The 26,648-nt window shown below is 46.1% G+C and overlaps 1 protein-coding gene and 1 non-coding gene across 2 annotated transcripts in view; one reads left to right on the top strand and one right to left on the bottom strand.

Annotated features, from left to right (window-relative positions):
- FAM227A (family with sequence similarity 227 member A) overlaps positions 1–26,648 on the bottom strand; it is a 52,267-nt gene that overhangs the window by 14,622 nt on the left and 10,997 nt on the right. Inside the window, exons 4-12 of the mRNA XM_070371576.1 lie at positions 23,963–24,035; positions 23,283–23,359; positions 21,347–21,493; positions 17,680–17,781; positions 17,063–17,167; positions 13,601–13,724; positions 12,119–12,226; positions 10,903–10,982; positions 2,209–2,278 (exon numbers count right to left, since the gene is read on the bottom strand). Coding sequence (XP_070227677.1) covers positions 2,209–2,278; positions 10,903–10,982; positions 12,119–12,226; positions 13,601–13,724; positions 17,063–17,167; positions 17,680–17,781; positions 21,347–21,493; positions 23,283–23,359; positions 23,963–24,035 — 886 coding nt within the window. The remainder of the gene's footprint in view (positions 1–2,208; positions 2,279–10,902; positions 10,983–12,118; positions 12,227–13,600; positions 13,725–17,062; positions 17,168–17,679; positions 17,782–21,346; positions 21,494–23,282; positions 23,360–23,962; positions 24,036–26,648) is intronic.
- Positions 9,203–9,309, top strand: LOC138988090 (U6 spliceosomal RNA). The gene has a single exon (XR_011464425.1). It is a non-coding gene; the product is annotated as a U6 spliceosomal RNA (small nuclear RNA).

Raw genomic sequence — 26,648 nt, 5'->3', positions numbered from 1 at the left:
TCAGAAATGAAGGAAAAGCAACAGAAACTGTAAATACCTGGTCATCTATCATAAGTACAATACATACAGTAAATATAGAATATAAATAATAAATATATGATATATATTGTGAACCTATCTGGTTGTATATAGTAAATATAATACTGTATTTTTCTCCTCTTACATTCTTTAAAATGTGTACGATGATCACTTTGGAATGCTGTATGGCAGTTTCTCAAAATGCTGAACATACGACCCAGCAATTCCACCCTTGGTATACATATACCCAAGAGAAATGAAAACATATATCTACACGAAAAACTTGCATATGAACGTTCACAGCAGCATTATTTATAATAGTTACAAAGTACAAATAACTCAAACAGAAAAAAATAAAATCACTATATCTAAAACAGTTGTGGAATGCTTAGTGTTCAGAAGAAACTCTGTAGCATTTTTCATATTAGAAAAAGGGGTTTCATTTCTACTCAGTTCAAAATATTTTCTAATTTCCTTTAATTCTTCCTCTTTGACTCATAGCTCTACATGAATTAAATATATATGTAGATTTGGGGGACTTGCAAAGTCTCCCACAAATATTTACCTCTATTTGGAACCCCCTCTATACCTCTCAATGAGTGGTCCTCAAGTTTGAGGGTATTTTTAATGGTTTTACTGAGATATAATTTACATACCTCTTTGTACCTCCCTTTCTCCATCAAGAAAAAAGATTGCTTAACTTTTCAAATACTGATGACGCGTGAAATAATCTAGAATGATACTTAAGAGTTTATGTTCTAACAGTTTTCTTAGGTTCTGTATTTGTCTATTTGGGATCCATTAATTACAGGGCCAAACTAATGACCAAAGTTGTTTACATCTCCCGCATGAACCAGAGGCCATATCTGAATCACCTTCTTTATCTAACTCTCATAGTTCAGTTCAGTTCAGTTGCTCAGTCGTGTCCGACTCTTTGTGATCCCATGGACTGCAGCATGCCAGGCTTCCCTGTCCATCACCAACTCCCAGAGCTTACTCAAATTCATGTCTATCGAGTCAATGATGCCATCCAGCCATCTCATCCTCTGTCATCCCCTTCTCTTCATGCTTTCAATCTTTCCCAGCATCAGTGTCTTTTCCAATGAGTCAGTTCTTCGCATCAGATGGCCAAAGTATTGGAGTTTCAGCTTCAGCATCAATCCTTTCAATGAATATTCAAGACTGATTTCCTTTAGGATGGACTGGTTCGATCTCCTTGCAGTCCAAGGGACTCTCAAGAGTCTTCTCCAACACCACAGTTCAAAAGTGTCAATTCTTTGATGCTCAGCTTTCTTTATAGTCCAACTCTCACATCCATACATGACTACTGGAAAACCATAGCTTTGACTAGATGGACCTTTGTTGGCAATGTCTCTGCTTTTTAATATGTTGTTTAGGTTGGTCATAGCTTTTCTTCCAAGGAGCAAGCATCTAACTCTCATACCAAGCCAATATTTCTCCTGACTTAAATCATCCTGGTCCAGGTGTCAGACAACTAGGGACAGCCTTTATGCCCTAAAGCCCACCAGAATTATTCAATATAGCCAATCCTATGCTGTTTACACTGTCATATCTGGCCTTTCCTAAGGAAATTCCAGTGGCTGTGGCCTATGCCTTCCCCTTACTCCCTTCTGCCTCCTGACAACACTGGAGCTTCCTCCTATAGCCCTGCATGGCAAGCTATGCCTCCCATTTCTAGAACTGAGAATATGAAGTTTTTTTTAATGGCACTGACGTATGTAGTCACTTAGTCACCTTTGTGTTGGGTTGGCCAAAAGGTTCATTTAGGTTTTTCTACACTATCTTACAGAAAAACCCAAATGAACTTTTTGGCCCACCCAATAAATTAACACCCAGGCACAAATAGGTTTCTAACTCAATAAATTCTGTTTTCTGATGGGGGAGAGGAGCAGTAATCACCTCTTAGGTTTCTTTTTCCAGTGCCGTCAATCTCTCTTCCCCACAGATATCAACACTGTGCTGAACTCATTATCACAAAATGGAACTTAATTAGTGATAACCGGACTGAAAAGACAATTATGTCTTCTCTTAAGATGTTACCTACTTCCAAGACCCAAGGCTAGAACCATTAGTGTAAATGAGGACAGCAGATTAGGTTTTAAAAAAACAACAAGGAAGTAGGGTTTTGAAGATAATAACTAAATCATTAACCCTTCGGGGTTAATGTACCTTTTGGGCCATCCGCTGAATTTTTCTGGGCAGAACTGGCTCTCTCATTGCTTGAATTCATATCAGCAGACTCCAGGAGAGAGAAAATACACACAAAAATCACAGAAGAACAAATTTAGTAAAACTGGTAGTGAAAGGAATACAAAAAGTATACATGCAATTTCTTAGGTATCTTTCCTTGTTCTCAGCAAAGGCACGTAAGGGAGACCTTTCAGGCACAGCTCAACAACTCAGCCCTCCATCCTGGGAGCATGGGGAAAAGAGATGTAGAAAAACACGTGAGCTGGGGCCTGAGGCAGACTGGGGTTCTAGTCTCTGCCCTGTCACAATGGCCTGTGATCTTGGGCAAGTCAATGAACGTCTTGATTGCCTCGGTTTCCTCACGGGGTTCTTAAGGGGATTAAGTCAGCTAACGAATGCAAAGTGCAGTTGTTGCTCATGGTTGAAGTGCTCTGCAGACATTGCATGGTTGTTCATGCAATCACTCACCACACCTCCTTCAGAAGATATTTCATTGAGCAACTACTAATGTGTCTGGCACTGAGCCAAACCTGAAACCTAGTCCCTGCTGAGAGGAGCTACAAGTCTAGCAGGGACGATAATAGGAAACCACAATTATGCTAAGGTAATTGGAAAATACCACTTATTTGTTACAGAGGTGATATAACTCAGCATTAGGTTTGCACATGAGTGACAGAGACTTGAAATGAATAGTGATTCAAACTAGGTGGCAATGTCTCTCCCATATAACAGTCTGAAGGTAGGCAATTCAGGGTTTATACATTATTTCTCCTGTGACAAATCTTAGGGACTCTGACTTCTTCCAGCTCTGTTCCACTTTTCCTAAGATAGGACCTTCATTCTTAGGGTCCAAGATGGCAACTAGAGCTCCAGTCATCACATTCACATTCCAAGCAGAATAGAGAAAAGGACAAAGAGATGAAGGAATCTTCCTTTTTTTCTAGGAAGACTCCCAGAAACTGCCACATGGCACATCTGTTTATATCTCATTAACTGGATCTTAGTCACATGGTTACACATGGATGGAAGGAAGGGAAGGAAATGTAACCTTTTCTTTACAGGTTCTCTCTTTTTAAAAAAATTATGTTATGTGTGTTATGTATTTGACTGCACCTGTTCTTAGTTGCAGCATGCGGGATCTTTAGTTCCTGCATGTGGGATCTAGTTTCCTGATCAGGGATCAAAACCCGGCTCCCCTGCATTAGGAATGCAGAGTTTTAGCCACTGGACCAGCCGGGAAGTCTCTCTCTTTTCTACAGGGGGAAGAAACAACAAATATTGGGAAACAGCTGATAATCTGTCACAAACAGTACCAGCAGAGTATTCTAGGAAGCCCCAGTGGGAATGCTTGATTCTGTTTGGGGCAGAGCTGGAGGGCTTCCAAGGAGAGAAGACATTTTCGTTCTGTCTTTAAAGATGAGTAGGAGTTTGGAGTCTTAAACAGATGGCCCACCAAGTGGCAGACAAACAGCCCTCCAGCCTCAACAATCATCACTTTGCTTTTACATAAATATGATATTTGAATGGGAAGAAGAAAGCTGAAAGGACTTCCCATCCACTATGCAGCTGGTTGTCCAACAGCAGCTGCGTTTTGCAGTGTCTAAGTGGTTACTCGGATTTGTCAGAGAAAAGACACTCCCAGAGCTCAGTGAAGCATCACACTCATTGATTTCAGGCTTCAGAGAGCTCTGTCATGGAGCGGAGAATATTCACAAGGAGATGGACTTGGTTGAAGTCATTGCTGCTGCTAAGTCACTTCAGTTGTGTCTGACTCTGTGCAACCCCATAGACGGCAGCCCACCAGGCTCCCCCGTCCCTGGGATTCTCCAGGCAAGAACACTGCAGTGGGTTGCCACGAAGTCATTAGACCTCCACATTTGTTGGAGAGGCAGTAGGATGATGCAGAAAGAGCTCAGATTAACAGCTTTCTACATCAGCTGAAGTTAGTTATGTGGCCTGGGGCAAGTTTTCACCAGTTTGAGTCTATTTCTCCTTTTGTTAGATAAAGATAATAATGACCTACCATGCAGGGATGCTGTAAATGCTAGGATAGAATACACACAAAGAAAATTTGCACATGGGGGACTCTCCAAATTATTTTCCCACCCACTCTCATGTGTTCTGATCAGCAACCCCCTCTCTGAGCATGTGAGGCATGTTGTTGGGATGGGGGAGTAAATTAAGACTCTTCTGGGACCCTCTTCCCACTGCAGCACAGTGGAGATGGGACCGTTCCGCCCTGTCACCCTGACACTCAGATTCTGTACACTGAAGGCTTAGCTGTGATGGAACAGAGCAGCAGGGAGACCAGCTTTTGAGCCACTGTTGACACTCAATCTGGGGATGCCCAGAAATGTCTGTGAGGGACGTGGGCTTGGCCGATCTGGAATCAGCAGGTACAGGAATGAGCGTCAGGAATTTGGGTCATTATTGTTAAATGACCCTTATGTACCTCTGCTCTGGAACTTGAGGAAATTCTGGTTAAAATGAGAAAACATTCTGACAGGACATGGCTAGACAACAATTTATGGGACTGCACCTCTCCATGGATTGAATCTTTAAGAATTAGTACGAATCATGGGCTTCCCTGGTGGTTCAGCGGTTAAGAATCTGCCTGCCAATGCAAGGGACATGGGTTCTATCCCTGGTCCAGGAAGAACCCACATGCTGCAGAGCAACTACACCCATGCGCCACAACTATTAAACCTGTGCTCTGGAGCCTGGGAGCCACAGCTACCGAAGCCCTTGAGCCCGGAGCCTGGGCTCCGCAACGAGAGGAGTCCCAGTTCGCAGCAATTAGAGAAAGCCTGTGAGCAACAAAAATCCAATGCAGCCAAAAATAAAATTAATTAACTTAAAAAATACCAGCCATGATGCCCATTTCACAAACAAGAACACAAAGGCTCAGATTTGCTCTAGAACTGATAAAGCTATCTACCTGATAGGTGGCCTCACCTAGATGAAAATTTAGCTCTTCTGAACCAAGCCTAGTATGTCTTCCCGCCTTGGCCTATGGCTCCACGGTGGTCACTCACTTGTAGTTTCCATATTTTGTCACAGGGCAGAAATTGTTTTTTTCTGTAACCCTGGCCTCTCCTTCAGTCTAGCCTAGTATGTTTCACTACCTATGTGACATATCCACTTGAACCTCTCACAGGCATCTTATTAACAACTTCAAAACTGAACTCTTGATACTCTCCTACCCCAGACCCTACACTTTGCATCTCACAAACCCCACACACCGTTCAGCTGCTTAAGCCACACACTGGGACACATCCTTGACTCCTCCCTTTCCTTCTTATCCACCCCACTCCCAAAGCCGTCCATTAGCATGTCCTGAAAGATCAAAATCCCCAAAACACACTCTAGGCCTCTGCTTCTTGCCTCCTGCTGTCACTGCCTCTTTCTTGAAAGTGAAAGTCGCTCAGTTGTGTCCAACTCTTTGCGACCCCATGGACTAGTCCATGGACTTCTCCAGGCCAGAATACTGGAGTGGGTAGCCTTTCCCGTCTCCAGGGGATCTTCCCAACCCAGGGATCGAACCCAGGTCTCCCGCATTGCAGGCAGATTCTTTACCAGCAGAGCCACAAGGGAAGCCCTTAGATAACTACAAAAGCCTCCTAACTGGTGTCCTGTCGCCTCCCTTCACTATATTCTCCATCTTCAGAAGACAGTATAATCTTTTAAAAGTAGAAATCAGATGTCGCTCCCCTACTTCAGCGCATTCCTGTAGCACTGAAACCATATCCATACACCGTACTGTGGCTGAGCCAACACTGCAGGATATAGCCCCTGCCACTTTTCCCGGATCAATTTCTGCCCCTCTTCCATATTCACACTGGGCTACAGGATCACTGGCCTTCTCCCTGTTCCCTGAATATATCAACTCCCCACTTTTGCTTCAGGGCCTTTGCACATGCTGTTCTCATTTCCTGGAAGGTTCTTTCATTCACTTTTCTAACAGCTAGCTCCTTCTCGTCCTTTGTTTCTCAACTCAAATGGCACATCCTGGATGAGTCATTTGTCACACGTTCTTGATGTACTCCATGAGCTTCCCTGGTGGCTCAGACTGTAAAGAATCTGCCTCAATGAGGGAGACCTGGGTTTGATCCCTGGGTTGGGATGATCTCCTGGAGAAGGGAATGCAACCCGCTCCAGTATTCTTGCCTGAGAATTCCATGGACAGAGGAGCCTGGCGGGCTACTGTCCATGGGGTCACAAAGAGTTAACTGGACAGAACTGAGTCACTAACACTTTCATGTTTTTTTCTCCATGTACATAAGACCCAGGCCCCAAAGTGAGTGAAAGACTTGAGCTACTCTCCCAGCTTCTTCTGTGGCTGAGCACAGACATTTTACCTAGGCTCTCGCCCTCAGATGCAATGCACCTGCCTGAGACTTTAAGCTGGAAATGGGCAACGTGAGGAAGTGAGGAACCAAGCAGACTTTAGCTTCTGGAAAGACTCTAACAGGAGCAACTGGCTTTTCAAGGAAAGAAGAGTGGAGTTCCGACCGTTAGTTCCCACTATCGGTCAGTGCACATCATTCTTGGTGGCACGGCCTCTGAAACTAATGCCCTGGCCCATGCTGGGCCATCCTGGGCCGCTAATACTCTTTATTATAGCACTAATACTAATTACAGGATTGGGGGCAGGAGGAGAAGGGGACAACAGAGGATGAGATGGCTGGATGGCATCACCGACTCGATGGACATGAGTTTGGGTAAACTCTGGGAGCTGGTGATCGACAGGGAGGCCTGGTGGGCTGCGATTCATGGGGTCGCAAAGAGTCAGACAGGACTGAGCGACTGAACTGAACTGAACTGAATACTAATTATATTACTATTATTCCACTAATTCTAGTACCACTAATACTCTTCATTATATTCTTCCCGTTTAAAGCAGCTGGATTAGCTTCCGTTGTTTGCAAATAAGAACTACGATGATGACTCCTCCTTATAAAGGTCTTATTTGACTATTCTCCCATATTTATTAAGGGAACAAGTGACTCAGTCTCTAACAGGTAGGAGCCCTTATTTATAGCTGAGCCTCACAGGGGAAGCCAGATACATAGTTAGAAGCTTTTTTTTTCCCACTCTGCAAATTCACAACATGAAACTGGAATAGGGCACGCCACAGGGTAAGACTTAAAACCTGCCACTCGTCCGTTCAACTGTGGACTCCCAGACAGATTGCTGCCACTGAAAAGCACATTTTGAACACAGCCAACTATCTCCCCGAGCAGATGGGAAAGCGTGTCTGCTAAAAACAAGAGAGAAGCTCTGTCCCCACCGTGGAATTTGATGACTCCCTCCATTCTGGTTTTCCCAGTAAAACTTCAGCTGCTTTTAAGGTTGGAAAGCTTTTGATTATTTCTATTTCTGGGGCAGAAAATGGACTCTCTTAGCTGGGTTTCTGAAATAACTGTCGGAAGATTTTATGTATTCCAGTACAAAGAAAATACATTTGCTTGACACAGTTGTGACAGGCAGTGCAAAAACACTGAATAATATTTTCTTCTCGGTCTGGGAGTGACAGCTGCCTCTCCACAGTGCCTGTTCTGTCTGTACTTCTGGAGGCTGACATTTATACCGTGTGTGCATGCTCAGTTGTACTCTTTTGGACTCTTTGCGATCCCATGGACTGTAGCCTGCCAGGCTCCTCTGTCCATGGACTTTCCCAGGCTAGATTACTGGAGTTCGTTGTCATTTCCTACTCCAGGGGATCTTCCCAACTCAGGGATTGAACCTGAGTCTCCTGTGTCTCCCACATTGGCAGGCAGATTCTTTACCACTGAGGCACCTGGGAAGCCTCCTGACATTTATAGAGCAGTGGGAGACCTGGGTTTGATCCCTGGGTTGGGAAGATTCCCTGGAGGAGGGCATGGCAATCCACTCCAGTATTCTTGCCTGGAGAATCCCCACGAACAGAAGAGTCTATCGGGCTATAGTCCATGGGGTTGCAAAGAGTCAGACACAACTGAGTGACTAAGCACATTATATGCTAAGCAGAGGCTGAAGAGTTGACATAGATGACCTCCTCTGTGAAGTCAAGAGATGATTGTTGAGGATCTTCTTTGTGCTCAGTCTATTCCAGGAGCTTGAGATAGAAGAGGGATAAAGGAAAAGAGGTCCTGTTCTCATAGAGTTTATATTCTAATAGGGGGAGACAGATACTGAACAACATATAAATCCTGCAGTAAGAATAGCAGGGGGCTTCCCTGGCAGTCCAGTGGTTAAGACTCTGCATTTCCAATGCAGGAGGTGCGAGTTCCATCCCTACTGGGGAACTAGGAATCACACGTGTCATGCAGACAAGAAAAAAAAAAAAAGACTAGCAGGGAGCATGATATGTACTGTGTGGGGAATCACAGGCGATATGATAACAGTGACTAGGGAGCCAGGGACACTGCTAAGGTAATGACAGCAAGTTGGAATCTGAAGGGCAAGAAGGAGCCAGCCCTTTCCTTCAGGAACCCTGAGGGAAGCATGTTCCAGGTAAAGGCAACAGCTGGTGACCCAACTGGACACAGGCCTGGAGTGTCCCAGAGGCAGAAGGAAGTGCAGCGAGGGAATGGAAGTGAGGACGCAGGAGAGAGAGGTGGAGGTGGCTGGATTCTGCAGAGTAATTCAGGCTGGGTTCAGGGGACTGGGGGCTCTGGAGAAGCTGGTGAGGTTTAAGCCAGGAACCTCAGCCAGTGTGTGTCTGAAAAAGGTCACTCTGGTCGTTGTGTGGAGAGCAGCTGGGGCTAAGAGTGAAAGAACAGAGCTCAAGAAGAGGTCACGGCCATGGGCCAGGAGAGGAGGGTCGCGCAGGTTGGGATTCAGGGCTCGTCTCCCCAGGCCCCTGCTTTGCTAAGTTGAGGGCCTCCTGGGAAAGCCAACAGGGCAGTTGGACAGACCAGATGAGTCTCAAGCGTGGCCAGGGTATGGAGGGAGATTTGGGCGTTACTGGCATGCAGGAAGCCAGCAGACCGTGCTCGCTTCGGCAGCATATACACTAAAGTTGGAACAATACAGAGAAGCTTAGCATGGGCCCTGCGCAAGGATGACATGCAAATTCATGAAGCATTCCATATTTTTCAGACATAAAGAACAGACTTTTGGACTCAGTGGGAGAAGAAGAGGGTGGGTGGGATGATTTGAGAGAATAGATAGCATTGAAACATATACATCACCATATGTAAAATAGACTGCCAGTGGGAGTTTGATGTATGACGCAGGGCACCCAAAGCTGGTGCTCTGTGACAGCCTGAAGGGATGGGGTGGGGAGGGAGGTGGGAGGAGGGTGTTCAGGATGGAGGGGACACATGAATGCCTATGGCCACTTCATATTGATGTATGGCAAAAACCATCACAATACTGTAATTATCATCCAATTAAAATAAATAAATACATTTTAAAAAAGAAAAGAAAGCCACCAGACCAGACGAAATCACCTGGAAAGGATAGCTAGATAGAGAGGGAAGGGGCCAGGACAGAGCTGACTGATGAGATGGGGAGCTAGCAAGAAAGACAAGAGGAGGGGCAGCCAGCCGGAGAGGAAGACACTCGAAAAGTCTGATAACAAAGAAGCTAAGAGAAAAAAGGATTTCAAGGAGATGAGAGCAACCAGCCATATGAAACAGACCAGAAGAGGGAACAGACTGGGGGCCAGGCCAAGTTGGCCAGAGCAGGTGCAGAGGAGCACAGCGGGCAGGAACCATGGGGTGGCTGAGGAAGAGATGCGGGGGCAAACGAGTCTTTCAGGAAATTCTGTGGGACAGGCAGCAAGAAACGGGGGTGCAGAGACAACGTGGGTTTTCTCTGTAAAGGCAACAGATGCTAGAGGACTGTTCAACGATGGGAGTGAACCAACAGACTGAGGCGAGGGGGTGGGGGGGTTGAGGGGGGAACGATGCTGCAAAAAAGATGGTGTCAAGTGCAGGAGTGGAAGCTGAGTGGTGAGGTCCAAGTCCAAGGGCGAGGGCCCTTCCTCCTAGACAGCAGACTTCGAGGGCACACGGGGGCAGGTGGTCTCGGGGCAGGCAGGCGAGGGCCTTCCTACTGACTGCTGCTGCTTCTTTTTTTTTTCTATTTTTCTGGTTAGGCCCTGTGGCAGGCATGCAGGATCTTAGTTCCCTGACCAGGGATCGAACCCCTGCCCCTTCTGAGGTCTGGAAGGCTGAGAGACAGGGCAGTGTTTAGGGTCGATGGGGACAGGATAATGTAATTAGATTTGTGTTTTGAAAAACTTGAAGGGGTACGAGAGCCTAGGCAGACGGGAGCCTCCTGCAGTAGCGAAGGGAGCTCAAACTGGGGTGTTGGAAGTGGAAGGCAGAGGGGTGGTGGTGCCCGGCGCTACACAGGAGGGAAGAAGAACCAGGAGGAGAGGAGCAAGGAGGTGTCGGGAGGATGTCCAGGCTATAGGATGAGATGAGGGTCACCAAGGAGGAGAAGATACAAAGATACGTGTGCTGCAGCCTACACTGAAAGACGGCTTCCTTTCCTCTCTCCTCCCAATCCCGGCACTTCCAGCTGCCCTTTAGCGCCCCCACTCATCCCTGCAGACCTGAGGACCCAGATCCAGGGCTGCTCCCTGAGATGACGGGGCAAGGAGTGCAGAGATGTGCAACCAACCAGAAGTCACTGAAGCTTAGGGGGCTCCAAAGGTCTGAGTGTGGACCTCACACTTACGTGATGGCAGCAGGTCCTCCTGTTCTGAGTGGCTTTCCAGACAGAGTGCCTCCTCGCAGTGAGGAAAGACATGTCTCTTCCTAAGGAAGAGGAAAGAAAGTAGTTCATCATTTCCTTCTTGTCTTGAGGGTGACACCAGAGCAGGAGCTCTGAGACAGCTCCTCCCTGGAGGCTACGAAAGTGAGAGTCACTCAGTCAGGTCCGACTCCTGTGACTTCATGGACTGTAGCCCTCCAGGCTCCTCTGTCCATGGGATTCTCCAGGCAAGAATACTGGAGTGGGTAGTCATTCCCTTCTCCAGGGATCTCCCTAACCCAGGGATCGAATCCTGGTCTCCCTCATTGCAGGAAGAGTCTTTCTGAGCCATCAGGGAAGCCCTGGGGGCTACAACAGCAGCAAGAGGACTGGCATCAGGCAACCCAGAGCCTCTCTGTCATTCCACCTGCTGAGTGACCTCGGGCAAATTACCTAACATGTTTGATCCTATGAAAGGGTGCAAATACTAACTACTCCAAAGGGCTGATGAGCCACTTAAAGGAAATAATGTCTGCAAAGGGTAAACAAGGCAAGCACTCAACTCACAAGAAGAAAACAAAAGGCACTGGCTTTAAAAGACAAACAAAAACTCAGAACCTTGCAATGAATTGAATAAATGAATTGAAATGAATAAAATCTTGAACTAAACACTTAAAAGAGTAACAACCTATCAAATTCTTAAGATGTTAAATTTAATATTCACTGAAATGTCATTAAATGTGAAGACAATTTCCAGGTGAGATTTTTTTTCTTTTTACTTTGAAATTCCTGGGTGTCCACGATGTCTGCTGGAGGCCAGTTTAAGGTACGTGAGAGCAAGCCTTGAGAGAGAACCACGTCCGAGGATTTCAGTATTAAGGTCCCTCCCTGCCCAGACTAGGGGCTTCCCAGGTGGCACTAGTGGTAAAGAAACCTGCCTGCCAATGCAGGTTAGACGTAAGAGACAACGGTTCCATCCCTGGTTCAGGAAGATCCCTTGGAGAAGGGAATGGCAATCCACTCCAGTAGTCTTGCCTGGAGAATCCCATGGACAGAGGAGCCTGGAGGGCTACAGTCATAGGGTCGCACAGAGCTGGACCCGACTGGAGCGACTTAGCACAGCATAGCAACTGCCTGGACTAGGTGGTAGCTGGATGTGGCATCGGGCACTGGGCATGGTAGTCCCTAGCTGGCACCTTACCCTTCAGCAGTCTTCTTCTCTGAAACATTAATTCTTCTCTCCGGAACCTCTCTGGGTCCAGTTTTGAGTAGTCCCAGCTGTTATAGCTGTGTGGGCAAGGATATATACCTGAGAAGGAGTTAAGAGTGATCATGAAAACTGCTGCAGAAGAGGAAGGGAGGCAGGGAACAGAAGAGTGAGGCCCCTGAGATACCCCTGCTGGTCCTGGGGGGACTGGGCTTCCAGCATGAGCCCCCCCCCCGCCCCCCGCCATGCTGGCCTTGTAGCCTGGCATGAGCCACTTCCTCTCCGTGAGACTGGTTTCTTCATTTGGAGAATGGAGATGTGAGGCCAACCCTGCCCTCCCGACAGTGTGAGGGTCAGATCTCAGTGCTGCATGTTAAAAGGACCGGGAATTATGTGAGGTGAAGGATGTGTTAACTAATCTGCTTGTGGTAAAAACTTCACGACATATACGTGCATCAAATCTTCACACTGTACACCTGAGACTTCCGCAATGTCATATGTCAATTACATCTCAATAAAGCTGGGGGAAATTTCTTCCCTGACACAAATGATTCAGGGGGCCTAGACTGCTTATAAAACAATGTAGCTGATGCTAACAATCTGCTTCCCTGGAATTTTGGTACATGATAGACAGAGGTGCCTACATGAGCAGTCCCCAGTAAAAACCTTGGGCACTGTTTCTCCAACGGGCGTCTGGGCAGAACCATCACACATGTGTGGCTACATGTTCATTGCATCGGGATGAAGGGCTCTGCATCAATGGGAGGAGGAAGCCTGCACGTGAATTCCTTCAAACTCTGCCTGTCTGTCCCCTTAGGATCTGGTTATGTATCCTCACTCCATTGCAATAATAAATCTTAGCTATAAATACAACTGTATGCTGAGATCTGTGAGTTCGACCACATCTCCTGATGTGGAAGTGATCCTCAACATAGGAGGAAATGTGAAAAGTGCTTACTTAGCACAGCACTCAGTCCACAGGGAACTTCTCAGCTTTCAATGACTTTAGAAGATACTTGGGTTGAGAGAGGGCGAGTGAGGAAGGAGACTGAAAAATAGTTGAAAAGCAAACGTCAAACTGGCACTGTGTGTGCTGCAGGGACAGAGAGACAACCCTTGGTCATGTGGGGTCACACCGGGGGTGGAAGGTAGGGCTATCTGGTCAGCACATGGCAGGGGGTTCCTGGGTCCACTCACCTACAGCACATGGTTAATGGGCAGGACTGCTGAAACCTGCTCCCTGCAGATGCAGCCAGGGGCAAAGGGGGACGAGGACTGTGTCAGACTGCTTGAGGAAGCAGGCTCATGGGTATTTCCTTGGGATCTACCCGCACACTTTACTTTCCTGATTGTCAAGGAAAGAAAAGGACAACTGGCTCAGTGAGGAGGTGTGATGGCAAACAGGAACCCACCTGGGCTCTGGTGGAAGACATGTATCTGGAATGGCTTTCCCAGGAGAAAGCAGCCCCCTCTCACCTGAAATCCACAGGCTCATTGTGTTACAGATGTCAGACTTGAACTCGTGCGTGTTGAACCAGGATTGAGGGAAGCAGCAGCAGAAGCTGGTGTACAGGGCTTTACTCAGAAGCGATGGCAACCTCTGGGAGCAAAAGGAGCCCGGGCAATGTTCTGGACATTTCCACACCCAGAAAAGAGCCCCTGACTTCAGAAAGGACCTGTGATAAAATGCTCTACCTGACACTGTGCTACCTTCCTGATCACATGCTTAGCGTTCGTGCTCAGTTGCTTCACTTGTGTCTGACTCTCTGCGACCCCATGGACTGTAGCCTGCCCGGCTCCTCTGTCCATGGGATTCTCCAGGCAAGAATACTGGAGTGGATTGCCTTCTCCTTCCAGGGGATCTTCCTGCCCCAGGGATCGAATCCACATGTCTTACGTCTTCTGCATTGGAAAGTGGGTTCTTTACCACTAGTGCCACCTGGGAAGTCCCATGAGGGGAGCAATTTCCATCTGCAGCTGCCACATATCCAGGTGCACCCCTTATCCTACGTGGAGACCACACCTCAAACATCGTGCTGTGTTGGCCAGCAACCTTCCCCTCCTCCAGTTCCTCTGCATGTGGTCTGTGGCTCAGCCCTGTCTACCACCTGGTCAAAGAGTAGCTCAAAGATGACAAGTACATTTGGCATACCCACATCTTGCTCCATCCCAGAGATAATATTAAGTCTTACTTACTGAGTTTTTTTAACGTGAACAAGTGGTATTGTTGTATCTTTTCAGCTATGCTTAGGCTCAAATTATACATTTATATCTGGCTTTATTCATTTAACATCATAACATAAATACTTCCCCAGGTTATTATAAACTCTTTGGAATTTTTTTTCCAAAAGTGACCTTCATAATATTGTGTGAGTGGCCATTTCAAAATTTACTTAAACATGACAATATCTTGTCATGTTTCTTAGACTTTGCATTACAAATTATGCAGAGTAATTATATTTATTTATGAAGTTAGCTCAGTATCTGGCACATATTAGGCAGTTAAAAATTTGTTGAATGTATGAATGAAAGCAGCTTTTACTATTTATTAGGTTATGACTTGCATTAGATGGTATAATAATAGTAATCATGGCAGCTATTATATACTGGAGGCCCATCAAGTGCTGGGTGATATGTCAGATGTCTTACAATCTCATTTAATCCTTAGGACAACTTGGTGAGAGAGGCATTATTAATATCATCCCCATTTTATGGATGATGAGACTGAGACACAGACAGCCTAAGTGACTTGTTAAGCAGACACTTTATCAGTATAAGTGCCTTTCAGCACATCTGTATCAATTCAGTTTCCACTCAGACTGTCCAGGGGAAATCCTTATAGCCTTCATAATCCTGGGACTGACACCTTTTAATCTATGCAATCTAGCAGGTAAAAAGGAGAATTGAATGATTATTGTTTTAATTTATATTTTTGGTTGTTGTCAAAGATGAACTTTTTCCCCATTTGTATTTCTTCCTAGTGAATTTCTGGCTTATGTCCTTTGTCCATTGGGCCATTTTTCCTACCCATTTGTAAGACTTCTTTATGTTGTGTTGCGTATATGCTAACGGTATTTTTGCATAATTTCTCATTTGCCTCTTTGCAGTAATTTAAACAATTTATATATTAATAGTTAAATCAGTCTTTTATGGTTAGTCCCTTGGGGTCATATTTAGAAAGTCCTTCCCCATCCTCAAATCATATAAATGTTCACTTATATTTTCTTCTAGCAGCCCTTTTAGTGTATATAAATACACACACACACATATACATACATGCTGTTGTTCAGTCACTAAGTTGTGTTCAACTTTTTGTGGCCCCATGGACTGTAGTCTACCAGTCTCCTCGGTCCATGGGATTACCCAGGCAAGAATACTGGAGTGACTTGCCATTTCCTTCTCCAGGGGATCTTCCCGACCCAGGAACTGAACCCATGTCTTCTGCTTGGCAGGTGGATTCTTTAACACTGAGCCACCTGGGAAGCCCACATACATACACACACACATATAAAAAGTATATATGTATATTCACAATTTTGAAATCACATATTTAAATGCTATAGAAATAAATAGAGAAGGAAGTTTCTTATAACCTCATTCCCTGAGTTTCCCTGGATCAGGAAGATCCCCTGGAGAAGGGAATGGCAACCCATTCCAGTTTTCTTGGCTAGAGAATCCCATGGACTGAGGAGCCTGGTGGGCGACAGTCCATGGGGTCAAAAACAGTCAGATACGACTGAGGAACTAACACTTTCAATTTCATTCCCTAGAGATGAGCATTGCTATGAGTTTGGCAAATATTTTTCCAGACTTTTTTTCCCACTCATAGGCACACATACATATACATAAACTTTTTATAGTATGGAGTTGTATAAGTTCCTTTGTTTTTCACTTAAAATATATCATTATATAGAGCTATAGAGCTACCTTATTTTTTGTAACTGCTGCATTCAGCTCAGTTCAGTCACTCAGTCGTGTCCGACTCTTTGTGACCCCACAAGCTGCAGCATGCCAGGCCTCCCTGTCCATCACCAACTCCCAGAGCCGACCCAAACTCATGTCCATTGGTGATGCCATCCAGCCATCTCACCCTCTGTCGTCCCCTTCTCCTCTTGCCCTCAATCTTTCCCAACATCAGGGTCTTTTCCAATGAGTCAGCTGTTCCCATCAGGTGGCCAAAGCACTGGAGTTTCAGCTTCAACATCAGCCCTTCCAATGAACACCCAGGACTGATCTCCTTTAGAATGGACTAGTTTGATCTCCTTGCAGTCCAAGGGACTCTCAAGAGTCTTCTCAACACCACAGTTCAAAAGCATCAATTCTTCAGCACTCAGCTTTCTTTATAGTCCAACTCTCACGTCCATACATGACTACTGGAAAAACCATAGCCTTGACTAGATGGACCTTTGTTGGCAAAGTAATGTGTCTGCTTTTTAATATGCTGTCTAGGTTGGTCATAGCTTTCCTTCCAAGGAGTAAGTGTCTTTTCATTTCATGGCTGCAGTCACCATCTGCAGTGATTTTGGAGCCCAAGAAAATAAAGTCTCTCACTGCAGCATTACAAGTCAGTATATGAAACTATCAGCTTCCCAGGTGGCTCAGTGAGTAAAGAATCTGCCTGCAATGCAGGAGACGCAGGAGACGTGGGTTTATTCCCTGGGATGGGAAGATTCCCCTAGAGGAGGGCATGTCAATCCAGTCCAGTATTCTTGCCTGGAGAATCCCAAGGACAGAGGAGCCTGCTGGGCTACAGTCCATTGAGTTGCAAAGAGCCAGACTCGATTGAAGCAACTTAGCAAGCATGCATATGAAGGAAGATACCACAACTTACTACTAATTACTTTCTTATGGAACGAATGTTAAGGGTATTAACCTGGAACGAGCAGTGAATAGCTATCTAAGATGATTTGTTTTTCCTAAATAGTGGTTGATGCTCACTTTTAAGAGAGCCTCTTCGTAATGGGTCCTGGATTCACAAAACAAAAGAAAAGCATAGTTCTGGGCTATCCGGTCGAACAGCTTGCTCTGGACCTCCTTCTTTGGCTACCAGGAATACAAATAGAGAAGGAATTACAAGAATTACTTGTTGAAACAGTCAAGGGCTGAGAACCTTAACTAAGTGTTTCATTTTTAGGAATCTTATTTGCAAGGTATTTAATTTCATTTTATTTATGAAATGCTATAATAATTTGCTTTAGGATCTATAGAACATGTACAGAGAGGCAGGGTGTTGAGAAAAGCACCTGAAACTCTGAGCCAGGAGGTCCTGACTTTGCTCTCTGCCCTGCCCTTGATCAGCCACATGACGGGCCAGTTCCTAAAGCTCAGGGTTGCTGCAGGCGTGGTGCAATGTTTCCAGCCCAAGGTGTCTGGAGAAGGCATGGGTGGGGAAGGATGAGGGTGACAGGTGAGGCGTGATCCATGGGTGGTCTGTGGAATCAGAGGGGCTGATAACCCATGTTAAAGAGGCCAGGATTTAAAATAAAAAAAAGAGGCTGGGGTTTGTCCCACAGAAAAATAAGCAAGGAAAGAGAAGCAACCAGGTTTGCATTTACCTGGTACCTTTCATGAAAGATCCACCAGAAGCTATCCAGCCATATAGCTCTTACAGAAGGGGAAGAGAGAAACTTCTCTAATTCTCTACCTGAACAGAAAGACTGGAAAAGAAACACAATCCATGTTATTATTGCTTATTTATTTATTTATTCTTTGAAATTTACCTGGAGCTACAGCCAGATTCATAATCATCTCCACTCAAACCCTTCCTTTCCGCCCACATTCTATGGCTTGTTATTGTTATTAATCACACCACCTTCCCACCAATCATCTTTGGAGTCAAAATACTTTGGGGTCAACTTAGAAAAAGAAAAAAAACCTAGAGCCTGTTATACAGAGTCAAGTAAGTCAGAAAGAGAAAAACAAATATCATATATTAATGCGTATATATGGAATCTAGAAAAATTATCTTGATGAACCTATTTGCAGGGCAGGAACAGAGACACAGACGTAGAGCACAGACTTGTGACACAGAGGGGCAGGGAGAAGAGGGTACGCACTGAGAGAGCAGCACTGACATATATACACTCCCACGTGCAAAACAGGCAGTGGGGAGCTGCCGGATAACACAGGGAGCTCAGCTGGGTGCTCTGTGACTACCTGGAGGGGTGGGATGTGGGGAGTGGGAGGGAGGCTCAGGAAGGAGGGGAACAGTTGCCATGTATCTCGCGCTGGCCCATGCCATTCATTCCTTATCTCACTTTTTCACCATCTGTCTCTGTGGTTGCTGCTGAATGATGAAACTGTTATCCCCAATGTATAGAAGAGGGAAGTGAGGATTGAAAGGTTAGAATTCTTGCCTAAGCTTATACAAACGGGGAGGCTCAAAAGCAGGCAGCCTAGGACTTCCCTGGTGCTTCCAAAACAGGGGGCGCGGGTTCAATCCCTGGTTGGGGAACTAAGAATCCCACAAGCCACATATAGCGGCCAAAAAAAGAGCAAAAAGCAGGCAGCCTGGCCCCAGAGATACTGCACGGGCTGCCTCTCCTCTTACCATTTGGAGGAACAGAGTGTGTCCCGGATGCAAAGGGAAAGACTTCTTGGCAGTCCCTTCAGGCCTCCAGAAGCTGCGGGCAGAGTGCATAAGCAAGCCGCCCTTGGTAGCAAAGAGTGCTCTGAGCCCTGCTCTCGGTTCAGTCCTCTCTGCCATTCCTCATGTCTCCTTGGAGAGGTGGGACAGTCAGAGGGGTGGAGAGAGCAGACTGACACCCCACTGCCTGGATTCTCGTCCAGCTCTTACACTAATTAGCTGCAGGGCCCTGACCGATGGTACTGAATCTGTCTGCGCTCATCTGGGAAATGGAGATGGTGATGACAGTCCTGACCTCCAGAACGGCTGTGAGGGTTCAACGAGTGAACTCATGGTCTACGGGTGGCCACCAGGTTCTCTGACCCAGAGGCAAAGCTGGCTGCTGAGGGCATAGGGAAGGATGGAGGAAAAGATTTGAGGAGGCAAATAAATTTGGCATGGCCCCAAAATGGGATGAAAGAGAGTCCTTTTAAAGGCAGGGCACAAATCTTTCTTGGGTTTCCTGGGAGCCAAAGAAAAGCAGGAGCCAGCATCAGATATAAGACTAAAAGCATTCCATGAAATGCAGTTTTTCTTGGGATTAAGGTCTAAGGAAAACATTTCCCAGGGGACCTGAGAAATGGGACATTAGTTAGCACAGCAGTCGCCATCCTGGGGGCACCCACACAGCACGTGGAACGAGAGCTCAGGTTCCAGAAAGCATCAGTGGGCCTGTCAAGGGTACAAGGATGGGGAGAAGGTGGCACAGGAACAGTGGATCCAGGAAACACACCATCCATTTTTCATGTCATTCTTCCTCTTTTAAATTTTAGGAAAAGGAAGAAGAAAAAACTACAATCTTGTATACCTGAAACTAACACAACATTGTAAATCAATTATATTGCAATAAAGAAAGAAAAAAACTACCATCTTATCACCCAGAGAATGCTGGTGCTATCTCTTAATGGTTTCACCCCAGATATTCCTGTGTGCTGACATAATAACATTGTACTGCAGAGTTTTACATACTGATGCTTTTCATTTAATGTCATTTAATGTCATAGCACAGTATGTTAAAATACACTCTTTATAAATACTCATTAGAGTGGCAAAGTAGTCCATGATATATAAACCAAAAATGACGTACTGATGTTCTGTCATTAAACTTTTCTAATAACATTGATAAATAAAAATGATCATTTTTTGAGACGTTATGCCTAAGTGCTATGTTGTGTGCTTATGTACGTTATTTAATTTTACAATAATACTTCAAGGTAGAGGCTACTGTTATTGCTATTTACAGAAGAATAAACAAGAGTGCAGAGAGCTACTTAATCTCCAAGATGTACTGCCTTCCAGGTCCTTGTTATCACAAAACCACGTAGTGAACATCCTTTTTACGCTGCCCTGGAGAGAATGTGATGCTTTGAGTGCCTGCTGCTCCTTCACCTCTCTGCTAAAGAAGGCAGGGGATCCAGGACCTGGTCCCAGGGTGACCACTGCCTGCCCTGGGCACCAGCACCTGGTGAAAGGCAGCCATCCGCTTAGTGACCACAGTCCATGCTGGAGCCTGGCACTGGAGAGCCAGCAAACACCACTGTCATACTGGGCAGTGACTGGCCTAAACAGATCATTGCTCTTAGGAAGTCAGCTTGCAAGAGGGAACAGAGGTAGAGACACAGCCGAGGGCAGCAGGGAAAAAATCATGAAGAGGAGGAGAAGGCAGAGAAAGGCTAGGGAGAGAGGGAGGAGGGACAGAGCGAGATGCGGGTATGTTTTGAAGCAGTGAGACGTACAGACAGAAGAGACTGAAAAGCTGGGTGCCAGGAATGGGGGGGTAGTTAGGAGCTGAGGGGTCAATGGCCATAGCTGTTTTGGGGACTCTGGGGCTGTGCAGCTGTGAGAGGCATTGAGGCACAGCTGGAAGATGGCTGAGACAATTTTCTGGGCCTCCTCCCCTCTCAACCCCTGCTCACAACTCTCCCCCAGCTTCTGAGGGGCCAGCATTGTCTAACACACACACAAGTTCTTCTGGGCCTTAGAATACTCCCTTTCTTCCTTCCCTGTGGCTCAGCTGGGAAAGAATCTGCCTGCAATGCAGGAGACCTGGGTTCGATCCCTGGGTTGGGAAGATCCCCTGGAGAAGGGAATGGCTACCCACTCCAGTATTTTGGCCTGGAGAATTCCATGGACTTTAGAGTCTGTGGGGTTGCAAAGAGTCGGACATGACTGAGTGACTTTCACTTTTACTTTTCTCCTTTCTAAGGAACCCGGCTCTCCAAGCTGGTGACTCACCCCAAGGGGTAACCATGGGGCAAATACATATTCTAACTACTGTCTAATTAAGAAAAAAATTAAGGTTACCCATATACAACTTAGTGACTGACAAGGGAACACATGCATCACTAATTAACATGTATCACAAGGGTGTGACCTCAAAATGCTACACTAACAGGTCATGCGATCAGCACGGTTAGGAGCCCAGAGCACTGGGGGAAAGGATGTCGGTTTCGCCGACGGTCTAATCTCAGCTCAGTTGCTTGCAAACTGTGTGGCCCTCAGCAACTTACCTGCCAGACTCAATTCCCTGGGGTGTGAGACTGGGACAGCGCTGTGTCCCGCGCAGGCGGGCGGCCCAGAGGGCTCTCTCTTCTTACCTTTCCGCTAAGGGGGTTTTTCTCAGCCAGGATCACGTTGCCCACCAAGTCACAGAAGTCCACCCCATTTGGAAGATTGTTTGGCCTAGAGTCGTCAAAGGATGGGTACTGGTACAGCTCTGCCAGGAGATTTTTATCTGCTGTTTTCTAAAGACAAAAACAGAATATGAAAATGGGGTCCCTCATTTTGACAGTTTAAAACAACACAATATCTTCTCCTTTTTGTCATGGAGATAATATTAACAATCTTAGAGAATGTTGAAGAAAATGAGAGTGCATGCGTGATTCAAGTAGTTCTTATCCAAAAGATATTTACATTATTTCTATTTTCCTTTCAGGCTTTGAGCACATGTATACAAATATGTATGTGTTACTTCATTTTACGATACATATATGCATACACGCTTTTATGTCTTGCTTTATCCCTTTAGATGTTTCACATTGTCTTCAAATTCATCATATAAAGTAGTGTATCTTGTTAAGATGTGCTATAATTTAATTAACTACTCACAGATGAGTTCAAATTAGTATTATTACTAACTGGGACCATATGGTTCACCTCTTTGATGTTATTTACTTGGCATGAATTTCTCAAAATGGCACTATTAGGATCAAAGGATACGACCACCCCACCTTTATGGTTCTTAACATATATCATTAAACGGATTTTAGGATAAAAATATGATTATAAAAATGTAAAAATACAGAAAAGTAGGAAGAGAGATCAATAACCATGACCCAAAGGCACCTCCTGGAAACGTTCTGAGGGACTGAGCTCCTCTGTAACTGGGTGATGGCCTTGGCAATGGAGAACCAAGTGACTAACTGCATTGACTCTGAGTCAGGTGTCAGCTCCCCCGTGTACTGCTGTGCCGCTCTGGACAGGACATTTAGACCTGCTCGGCCACCATCATGGGTTGTATGACAGTTTTGATGTAGACCCACAACCATCGGGCTCTATGCTGTGTGGGAATTTTCCAGGCTATAAGGTGAAAAAAGGGTAACATATCCTCTAGCATTTAAAGGCTTGAATACACATGAGCTGGGTAGTTTAGAGGGAGCTTAGGAGGATCTTGCCTCCCAGAGAGTGCTAGTGGTAAAGAACCGGCCTGCCAATGCAGGAGTCAAGAGACAGGTTTGATCCTTGGGTCTGGAAGATCTCCTGGAGGAGGAAAAGACAACTGATTTCTTGCCAGGGAAATCCCAAGGACAGAGGAGCCTGGCAGGCTACAGGCTCAATGGGGTCGAAGAGAGTCGGACACAACTGAAGCGACAGCACTTAGGAGGATCTTATCTGGGGCGGCTATGAGATGGGGCCAGAGTGCTACTAGAGAGGCCGCTGAGAGAGCAAGACCCCAGGCGTGGGTATCTGAGCCAGAGGCAGGGGGCTCTGTCACCAGCAAACTGCATGACGCTGGACGGGTCCTCTGACTGCTCCTGTCAGCTCCCTGGGGTGTCTGCAGAGACCCACAAAAAACCCCCACTGCTGTGGGAATGCACCCCTGGGAGCTCTGTGGCATGGTGGCTCTGTGTGAACTGAAGCTGAACTCATTGTTTCTAAGGATAAACAGCTTCTAAGTTCTAAAAATAAATGAACAACTGACCTCTGGAATCCTCTTGATTCTACCTTTTTGAGGTGTTATGAGAAATTCTAAAGTTATTAAAATACATTGGTGGTGTTCAGTCACCAAGTTGTGTCTGACTCTCTGTGATCCCATGGACTGCAGCATGCCAGGCCTCCCTGTTCCTCACCATCTCCTGGAGTTTGCCCAAGTTCATGTCCATTGAATTGGACGTTAAGATAGGTTAAGATTTTCTAAAACAGGTACTCTGCCATTTTCCTACATAATCACCATCCAGGTGCCAAGGGGCCTTTCCCTGGGAATAAAATATAGTTCAGGCCCAGCAGAAACCGACCCAGCAAGAGATCCCTTACCCTTTTGATAACGAAAGATTTGACATTCCTGAATTCTGAGCCCTTGCAAATATACTGTGATTTTCCTTCGCTCTTTTCTGCAGGAGAATGAAAGAAGAGAAATAGGATGTGAGTAACCACGGGGTCTGCCCACGGCTGTGTGGTAATCATACTTGTGATTTTTCATTCATCCTGAGCAGCCAGATGGCATAACGCACTATTAATTTGCCTGAGTTGCTGACTTGCTAAGACTCCGCTCCTTATCTGATCAGACTGCTTTTGAGCTCAGAGAAGCAGTCAGGATGCGCAGGTAAAACATGGGTTTTGAAGTCAGTCTGGGGCGAATCTAAGACCTGCGGTGGACAAGCCTTGTGGTTCTCGGCAAGTGGTTCCCTTACCTTCTCTCAAGTATAAATCACGTTCGAAGGCACCTGCCTCACAGGTAGGGGGTCTTAGGAAGCTTTAACAAGGGGATCCGTATGAAAACACCTAGTGCAAGGTGTCCCCCAGCAGGTCGTCTCGAGATGGCATTGTCCCTCCTTCCTTGCCTGATGCCAAGAAGTGAGATTAAAGGCTCTCTCAGAAGAGGCCAGAGATACTCTCACCTGAAACTCCGGACTCCTACTCAATTACATTTTAGACACTAAAAAAAATCCAAACCCCACAAAAACACCATCAAGTCTACAGGAAAGGAGTTTTGCCTCTGTCTGCCAAGCCGCCACGACTTCGCTCTCTTTTTAAAGCCTTCTTCTCCATCTCATATTTCTCAATTGCCTTCAAAAACCAAAAAAGAAAAGGGGTTTTAGGGTTTTAGTGCAAATCTGAGGGGAGGGCAGGGGTCAGGAACTAGGCCATTTCTCCCGCTGGTGCGCAAAAGGCCTGGAGCAAAGTTTGTGGCAGGGCCTTGCTGTCTCCCCGCTAGGTGGTAGGGCCTTGGTGGCCATGTGTGTCACTGACCTCATCCCCCTGAGGGTCACCACCACTATGTCTCCCACCCCCACTATGTCCCCCACCCCCACCTTCTCCCACGCTGCCCCTCCTCCTGGCCACACTCCCGAGGAACACAGGAAGGAAGCCTGGAGCAGGCTTCCCATCATGGCTCCACGGGTGACAAGCTGCTGTTTAACCTCTGTACAGAGGGATAATAACATCTACCTCCCAGTGCTCTTATAAGGCTGAGATACTACTATAAAGAATCTGATGTGTTTTAAAACACTAGCACTCCGTAGGCTTTCAGATAGGAGCTGCTTAATAAAGAGTAACTATTATTATGATTATTATTAATCATCACCATACCCCAACCTCTCAAGAGATTTCTCTTGATCTCTGATTCCTCCTCCCCACTCCCCCAGCCCTGATAAAAGGGAGGAAAGAAAAACAAATGTCAGTGACCCAACAAGCTGCATTGACTGTCAACCAGCCCAGCGCTAAGCTGGGATAATGAAGTTAATTAACCAAGTATGATTCTGTGTCTTTGCCCTCAAGGAATTTCCAGTCTATTCAGAGAACCAAATTAACATACATGGGACAATTAAGTCTTAAATGTTTAGGATTCAAATGAGTGGGATCGGTATGGGCTGGAGCAGAGAGGACTGGCCAGAAAAGGTCGGGTACGAGTGTTGGGGATAAGGGAGGAGGCAGCTCTCCTTAGCTTGATAAACCGTGAGATGCTTCTCCAGCCTCCCGCCACCTTCCTCCTGAACTGGCAGCCCTGGCCTGCGAGATGAGCTAAAGGTACTAGAATGTGTGCAGGTGTGTGGGCCTGTCGGGGAAGGAGTCACACTGATAAGTCTTTGCACCAACACTGTTGCCCCAATCACGTGCATCAGAGAAGGCACGATGGATGAATGAATCGGATGGGTGAGTGTCGACGTGGCAATACAGCCATGCCGCTGCCACCCACCAGGATGTTACTGTAGCTGACACTGGCAGGGCCCAGAAGGATGCACAAGATTTCCACAGCGTAAGAACAGAAAGGAACTTTGAATCCTGGAGGAAAAGTAAGTTTTAGGGCAAAAAATAATGAGACCTGAGTTTGCATTTGAGATGACAGAAGGACCTACAGGTAGGGCTGTTTCGTAGGAAGCAACTCCCAAACCTGGCTGGCAACCAGCCTCGCTAGGGAATTATTCAGATGTACGGATTTATTAGAGATGTTTATTCAGTCCTGAAAATTCAGAGGAAAGACTGATGCTGAAGATGAAGCTCCAATACTTTGGCCACCTGATGAGAACTGACTCATAAGGAAAGACCCTGGTGCTGGGAAAGATTGAAGGCAGGAGAAGGGGATGACAGAAGATGAGATGGTTGTATGGCATCACTGACTTGATGGACATGAGTTTGAGCAGGCTCTAGGAGTTGGTGATGGACAGGGAAGCCTGGCATGCTGCAGTCCATGGGGTCGAAAAGAGTTGGACACAACTGAGCGACCGAACTGAACTGATTCCTTATTGGAATAAATATCATTCCTTATTGGGTTTTGAACTGTTTATTTATTGTGGCTCTGAATTGGTCTCTATTTAAATTTTTTAAACCATAAATATTTTACATGGTACAAAATCAAACACAGTAAGAAGTCTCCTTCCTACTGCTCACTCAAGATTCTTAGTTTCTTGCATAGCTTTCTAGAGGTTTTCTAGAGGTATTCTGTACTGATTCAGATGAGAGCATACACGGCACACAGGTCTGCACCTGGCCCTTTTCACTTTTAGTTTTTCAAAAAGCTCCCAGGGGAGTCTGATGATCAGTTAGCTTTAGGTATCACTGCTCTAGATAACTAGGAATCTGAGACTGAAATACAGGTGAAAAGCTCAAATTTGCAAATATATCCTTCATTCCACAAATATTTCCTGAGCATCTACTAAAAGTCAGACACTGGGCCAGTGTTGAAGATGCAGCCATGAGCATCAAAGCCCGTCTCTGTCCTCCGAGGGCTCAGAGACTATCGGGGAGAAGCCAGTGACTGCAAGGTGACCAAGGTAATCAGTGCTATTGAGGGTGGGGGACGGTGTCAGGAGTGCACCCTGAAGGGGCACCTACACTGGTCTCGGGGTGGAGGGTGCAAGGAAGGCCTTTTCAGAGGCTGTGGCCTATAGGCAGAGGAAGGTACGCCGTACTCCCTACTGCAAGAGTGAATGGTGAAGCTGCAATGGTGAGTGTACAAGCTCCTGAGGGAAGGAGACTGGAAAGAAGAGCTAGGCAAGTTCATGGCCAGAGACTGGAGGAGAAACCCACACTCAGGGTGTGGGAGAAGGAATAGAAACAGGACATGGCTAGGGTTAAAGCAGGCAGGGGGGTCTGGATCTCAGAAGGAGATGGCTCACTTACTACACATCTACTGAACACTTTTTATGCATCTGGTACTGTGCCAGATGCCCTCTGGTTGGG

This window comes from Bos mutus, chromosome 5 (genome assembly GCF_027580195.1).
Source record: "Bos mutus isolate GX-2022 chromosome 5, NWIPB_WYAK_1.1, whole genome shotgun sequence".
In the NCBI taxonomy this organism is placed as follows: domain Eukaryota; kingdom Metazoa; phylum Chordata; class Mammalia; order Artiodactyla; family Bovidae; genus Bos; species Bos mutus.
The sequence above is the reverse complement of the archived record's forward strand: the minus strand, read 5'-3'. Positions and strand labels throughout refer to the sequence as shown.